A 7,500-nucleotide genomic window follows, 5' to 3' on the forward strand; every position below is an offset into this window, starting at 1 on the left:
GACAATCTTACGTTAAATGTAAGAAATAAGACTTGACACACAAAGAAAGGTCTAACGAAAAAAAAAAAAAAACAGTGAGATTCAGACAAACAACAGACGGTCTTATGGTGAACAACAGAAAATCCACCCAAAAAAAGGTAAAAAAAAAAAAAAAAAAAGAAAAGCAGTAAGATGAAGGCGAACAGTAGGCAAGCTTATAATGAAGAACGAAACAAAGAAAACGACAGTAAGATCCTTGCAGACAACAGATAAACATACAATAAATAACAAAACAAAGGCAAAACAAGATATATAAAGAAAAAAAAACAGATTACCGTTAACACCGCCACCACCATCATCAACACGACCAACAACAACAACAACAACAACAACAACAACAACAGCAACAGTAAAATAAAAAATAAAATAAAAAAAAACTTACGACCTCACATTAGACAAAAAACACGAGGCAAAATATACATGCTCTGGATAAACAACAATTACACTTTGAAGAACAAAAACCAAGGTAAACAAAATCACAGAGGCAAACAGTAAAGTCTCCCAAAGTATATTGTACATCTAGACACAAATAATAATCGATAATGACACGTATCTAAACAAACACTCTAAACAAACGGCACAAGTTTTCAGAGTAGACAGTTGTAATTGAGCATAACCAACAGATGTCTTCACTGTAAACAAAACAACAAAAAATAGAGATAATAAATGAGTAAGAGTAAATGAGTAAGAGTAAGTAAGTAGAAAAATCAATCCTTTTTCAGTAACAAAGAAGCAGAAAAACAACTTGCAAATTCAAGCAAAAAACCGTAAAATGAATAAATAAATAGATAAATAAACGAAATAATGAGAAAACACAGCCACTCGCTACACTATATTTTTAGCACCACGAACAGACATACAAACTGACTAACCACTTAATCAACTAGCTAACTAACTAGCTAACTAAACAATTGACTCATTAACTAACTAAATTTTGACTTACCAACTCACACACTCACTCACTCACTTATTAACCAACTAACTTACAAATAAACTAGCTAACCAACTAACACCATAAACACACACAAAAAAAGCACCAACATTTACCCCAAACACAAAGCAAACAGACTCATCACCTTCATCACACACAACACAAACACCACCAACACAAACACATGTCACTTCCACCACAAACTTTACGACCTGCCTCTTTCTCTCGTCTTTCCACAGGTGGCACTGGTGTTCGACAGGTTCCTGCTGGCTTGCTTCCTGCTGTCCACCATCATCGCTACCACCACCATCCTCTTCTCCTCCCCTCACGGCCCCTGACGCGTCTTGCTGGAGTTCTTTGGTCAGCAGTCCTCTGACGCTGCCGAAGAGTAGTGGCGGTCTGGGAGTGCGGGAATAAGGAGAGAAAAGACGGAGGGTTTTGGTGGCAGGGTGACTCTTGGGTACTGGGTAGATATTGGGTTGGGTATGGGTGTGGGTAGGGCTAGTTTTAATAGTGTGTGGTTGGTTTATGTGTGTTTTTTTCTTGTTATTTTCTTTTTTGTGTGTTTGTGTGTGTGTTCGTTTGTTTTCTTTTTCCATTATTTCGTTTTTTTTTATGTATTTTTTTTCTTGTGTGTGTGTGTGTGTGTGTGTGTGTGTGTGTGTGTGTGTGTGTGTGTGTGTGTGTGTGTGTGTGTGTGTGTGTGTGTGTGTGTGTGTTTTCTTTTCATCTTTAGTTATTTTTCTCTTTCTTAATATTTTTTTTTCTAATAAGGAATTATATATTTTTTTTGTTATTTATTTATTTTTTTATTTGTATATTTCATCTTGTTTTCTATTTCTCTTTTGTGTGTGTGCCTTTTTTTCTGAATTTTTTTTCTCTTAAATTTTTAGTAAGGAATTATTGTTTTTTGTATAATGTTTTTTTTCTTGATCTTTCGTCATATTTTTCTTGTTTGTGTCTTTTCTTCCATAATCTTTTTCCTTCTTAATTCTGTTCTATTTATTTATTTATTTTTCTAAGTATGAATTAAAATGGTGGTCTTGGTTTGTTTCTTTTATTTATTTATTTTTTTTAGTTCATAAGTAATATTAATTTTTCTTTGTTTTTTTTTTATTTCTTAGCATTCTTTTAGCATTTTCTCGTTTTATTTTTCTATTCTTTGCCTTTATTTGTTATGTTAACTGTGATAACCTCCTTGTTTCTCCTTTTCTTTTCCTTCTTTTATTTTAAAATTTTTCTCTTCCTCCCATTAATTTTTCTTTCCTCCGTTCTTTTTTCTTTTTATATCAAATGTGATGAGAAATTAAAGCTTTAGTCTTTTCTTTTCATTATTTTTCTTTCTTTTTTTAATTTATTTTAGTTTCCAATAGTCAAATATTCACATTTTCCTTTTATTCTTTATGTTTGTGTCTGTCAGGCTGTCTGTTACTGTTATTTTCTTTCTTTCTTGCTGATGTGTGCGAGATATATGTGTTTATTTGTTAGTTTGTTTATTTATTTATTCATTTATTTATTTATTTAGTATCTATCTATCTCTATTTATCCTATTTATTTGTTTGTTTATTTGTTTGTTTATTTGTACATGTAGTGTAATGTCGCGTTTTCTACCATTTTTCAGTGTGTGTGTGTGTGTGTGTGTGTGTGTGTGTGTGTGTGTGTGTGTGTGTGTGTGTGTGTGTGTGTGTGTGTGTGTGTGTGTGTGTGTGTGTTCTTTATTTCAATCTTTTTAATGCTTACTTTCCTTTGCTTGTTTTGTATTCATAGATTTGTCTAATTTTCTTTCATACACAAAAAAATACTCATATTTTCTTTTACACTCGCAATTTACTTCTCCATTAATTCACCTATGCATATATTAATAACCACTTAATTTCTCTCGTTGTTCTTTAATATAATTTTTCTTTCAGGGTCATATATTGAGTGACACGAACCTTTTTATTTCTCACTCGTCTTTACTGATGTTCTTGCCGTCTCTCTGTCTTTATTTATTCATTGGTTTTATTCGTAATTACTTGTACAGTGGCGGGCAGAAGTCGAGTAAGTTTCTGTACTAATTTTCACTGTTTTGTATTTCTTCCCTCAGTCCAAAGTTCTCTGACATCCTAAGAATCTATCAGTTATTTACTATTTGTACAGTGGCTTTCAGAAATCAAGTAATCCAGACTCACTTCCCCTTTGTATTGTGTCTTTTCCTTCAGTCTTAAGTCTAAGAATCTATCAATTGGTAGGTTTTTTGATAGACTTTAATACTCGAATCCTGCCCGCGACTTTACTTCCATTTTCATTTAATTTAGTGATGCGTTTAAATTTGCGTTTGCTTGACTTATTTGGACTATTTGTGACTACTAATTGACTCTGACTTGCCAAGAATCTATCAATTGCCATGTTTTGTAACAATGTTTGATTCCTGACCTCTACTTACTGTCCATGTTCTCGTTTAATGTCCCTGTGTTGTGTTTGAATTTGTGTTTATCTTACCTATTTCGATGATTTTTTAAAGTGAATTGACTCTGAAGTGCTAAGAACCTATTAACTGTGAGGTTTTATAAGAGACTAATACTCGATTCCTGTCCTCCAATGTACTTTTTTTCATATGATATCTACGTGACGTGTTTATATTGGTAATTATTTGACTTATTTTGCTTATTTGCTAATCTGAATTGACTCCTGATTTGCTAAGTTATCAATTTTTGTGAGAAACTTTAATATTCAACCTCTGACCTTCCCTACACGTTCATGTTTCCATTTAATGCTCTTGTGTTGTGTTTATTTTGGTGTTTATTTGATTTACTTTGTTTATTTTTAATGTGAATTGGATTAGCCACGTCTGCCTTCCTCCACGTTAAGCTGGTTATTGATTGGTTTACTTATTTATTCGTTTTGTCACTTTTATTTATTCATTTACCTTTATCTATTGTACATTTGGCCTCTTTTCCTGGGTGGAATTTTTATTTTCATCTCATGCTTTTGTTTATTTTCTTGTTTATCTATTTATTTGTTTTTATTATTATTATTATTATTATTTTTATTATTATTATTATTATTATTGTTGTTGTTGTTGTTGCTGTTGTGTGCTACTTTTTTGTTATTTTCGCTTCGTATCTTTTTGTTTGTTTGCTTTTTTTTTTATTTATGTTCTTTTAGACTTGTAATGCCTTTATCTTATCCTTATTTGTATGAGGTTTTCATTTTCATCTCGTATCTGTTGTTTGTCTAACCATCTCTTCTTTCATTTATTTTCTTTAGGCTTGTAATATTTGAATCTATTTACCCTTTATTGTGTGACGTTTTTATTTGTACCTCTTATTTTTACGTATATGTTCGTCTCTATTTATTTATTTATTTTATTTTTTTTTAATTTCCAATAGTTTTAATACTTCTCGTGTGGCTTTCTTTTATTTTCGCGTGTAACTTTTACATACCTGTTCGTCTCAACTTGCATTTCTCTCCTTGCATTTTTTATACCTTTATCTGTGTACCTTTGACTTTTATTTAACTTTTATGATTGTTGGTTCGATGCCTTTCTTTTTTTTCTATATCTATTTTTATTTTATTTTATTTTATTTCTTAACCTCTTACGACTCAACTCGCCATTCTCTCCTTTAATTCTTTAGTACTTTCATTTGTCTGCTTCTCACTTTTGTGTAATTTTTTTGCAGTAATTGTTTTGAAGCCTCTTTTAGATATATTTCTATTTCATTTTATCTTATGCAATTCTTATGTATCTGTCTGTCCCAGCTTGCATTTTTCCGTTTTTTTTTTTTTTTTTTTACTTTTTATCTGTTTAGTTTTGACTTTCACTTCATTTTTTTTATAATCCTTGGTTCTGTGACGCTCATTTTTGTATCTATTTTTATTTAATTAAATTTTTCAACGGTTTACGCATTCATACACATTCAGTCATTCTGTTTCTCCAGCTAGCGCCTTCCTTGTCTCGCTTCCTTCCTCCGTTTATGCATGTTTTATCTTTTATTTTTTTCTTTTGTTATTCATTCATTCATTCTCCTTTTCTTCGTTTTTATGTATAATTCCTTTACTTTTTTTTTCGTATGTTAACGTCTTCTGCTCTGTGTTTCTTTGTGTGTTTTTTTTTTTCATCTCTTTTTTCTTCTTTTTTTTTTGTTGTTCTATTTTTCACTTGGTGTTTTTGCTCTTCAGTAAAGAATTCTTTATTCTTTTAATTTTACTTGTCGCTTCCCCATCGCCCTTTTCTTTTTTCTTTCCTCTTTTCTATTATTATTTTTTGGTCTTGACTCAAAAGTTTATTTATTCTCCAAATTGTCTGTGTTGTTTCCTCTTTCCTTCTTTCCTCTTTTCTCCTTTTTGTTACCTTTGTTTTTCGCTCAATATTTTCCCCCATCCTTTAGAGTTTTTTTGTCTTTTTTTCATATTTACTTTCTCTTCTTTCGTTATTTCTGCTTGCCACTCCAAACATTAACTCATTCTTTAAATAATCTTTAACTTTTTCTCTTTTCTCGTCCTTTGGTTCCTGATAGTTTTTCGATATACTTTGGCTCTCGACTAAAATTTTTCTTACGTCCTATGACTTTTTTTTCCAGTTTGTGCATCGTATCAAATGTTCTAAGCGCTCCTTCAATACATGCAAGCTTATGTATGCATACGATTCGTTCAGCGGCCTTACTAATGTTTTTATGCATGATATTTTTTCTTCTTTTGTTTATTTCTTTTCCTAACCTTCACGTTTAATCTTTTACATATTGCTCGTGTAGTTATTGGATTCTCCCTTGACGTAATTCTTTTTAGCAGCTTTGAGATGTATTTGTTTGTTAGACAGTGTATATTTGTTGTATAGTTTTGGGTACTTTTATTTATCTCTTCATTTATTTCCGTGATGTTCTACGTATTTAATTTAATCGTGTATGTTTTCCTCTTTTTTACACTAAATTGTTATTGCAGGTTTTTGTATATTTTTGTTACGTTTTCACTTAGTCAGTGTATATTTTTTGTAATTTCTGGTTACTTTTTTTTTCCTGATTTTTTTTTTATCTAACTATTCATGTTTTCGTCTTTTTTACCTTTTTTTTTTCAGCAGCGTTGGTAGATTTTTTGTTACGTTTCCACTTAGACACTGTGTATTTGTTACATGGTTTCAGTTACTTTGAATTATCTATTTATTTATTTTCGTGATGGTTTATTTGATCTAATCGTTCATGCTTTCCTCTTTTCTTACCCTGAATTCTTTTAGCAGCTTTTGTTAGTGTTGGTATCTTTTTACTTTAAATTTATATATATATTTTTTTTTTCGTATGCTTCGAGTAACGTTTCCTTATACCTGACCTTGTTTAAGAGAAGAATTTCGAGTTTCCTACATTCGTAAATTAATTAATCCTTTGCAATTCTTCACTTTTTCTTTTCTGGGAGAGGCGAGTAGTTGGTCCTTGCTTTTTTCTTGTCTTTTTACTTGAAATTTGTATATTTCTCGTATGCTTCAGTTGACTCTTTCTACGACTTGTTCTGTGTTTAAGAGAGGAATTGCAAGGCTCCTACATTCATAAATTGATTCTTCCCTAGCAATTTTGTATTTTTCTTTTCTTGGGAGAGACAGTTAGCGTGTCTCTTTTACTGTTTTTTTTTTTTTTTTTTTCAGCCTCTAATGTGTCTTCCTTTTATATTTCTCGTATATTTCATGTAACTTTCCCTAATGCATGACCTTTTTAAGAGAAGAGTTTCAAAGCACCAGTATTCCTAAACTGATTCTTCCTTCGCATTTTTTTTTACTCTCCCTTTTCCGGAAGAGAGAGTTAGTGTGCCTTTTTTTTCTGAAATTCTTTTTTTCCTCTGATCTTTCCCCCTTGTGCATATAAAAACTCTTAGATTTTATGCAACAATGTGTTATATTTTATTATTCTTTTGAAGCTTTCTGCACCTCTTGCATACAGTTATATTCAGATGCCTCCATTTTTTTTTCGTTATTTTTTCCATATGAAGTTCTCTGTTTTTCTTTTAATTTGCTTTTTTTTTCTTAGTGCGATTTAATTTATTCTGGTACTCGTCCTTTTATTTTATTTATTTATTTATCTATTTATTTTTATATCTTTTCCTCTTCATAGTGTCTTTGGTGATGGTAATAATGATGGTGACTATGATGGTAGTGGTGGTGGTGGCAATGGTAGTGTGATGGTGGGGATACTGGTGATGGTGGCGATAGTAGTGGTGGTGGTGGAGGTATTAAGTAGTGGTGATAGTGGTGACGGTAGTAGTGGTGATGGTGGTAGTGGTGATGATGAGCAGTGGTTGTGGCACAGGTGTTAGTGATGGAGGTGGTAGTGATGGTGATGGTAGTAGTGGTGATAGTGTTGATAGTGGTGGAGGTGTTGAGGGTGGTGATGGTAGTGGAGGTAGTGATGGTGGTGGTGGCGGTGAGGATAATAGAGGTAATGATGGTGTTAGTGGTGGCAGTGACGGAGGTGGCGGTGATGGTGGTGGAGGGTTGAACTTCCCACGAGTGAATTTATTGTCATCATCAGCGCGTGAGTCTGTCAACTATATGATAAAACACTCCTGCG

The 7,500-nt window shown here is 32.0% G+C and overlaps 1 protein-coding gene across 1 annotated transcript in view; it reads left to right on the forward strand.

Moving 5' to 3' along the window:
- LOC135116363 (neuronal acetylcholine receptor subunit alpha-10-like) overlaps positions 1-7,500 on the forward strand; it is a 132,347-nt gene that overhangs the window by 124,537 nt on the left and 310 nt on the right. Inside the window, 1 exon segment of the mRNA XM_064033743.1 lies at positions 1,210-7,500. This exon segment is cut by the window's right edge and continues 310 nt beyond it. Within this exon segment, the coding sequence (XP_063889813.1) occupies positions 1,210-1,308 (99 nt within the window). The 3' untranslated portion in view covers positions 1,309-7,500.

This window comes from Scylla paramamosain, chromosome 31 (genome assembly GCF_035594125.1).
Source record: "Scylla paramamosain isolate STU-SP2022 chromosome 31, ASM3559412v1, whole genome shotgun sequence".
Classification (NCBI taxonomy): Eukaryota; Metazoa; Arthropoda; class Malacostraca; order Decapoda; family Portunidae; genus Scylla; species Scylla paramamosain.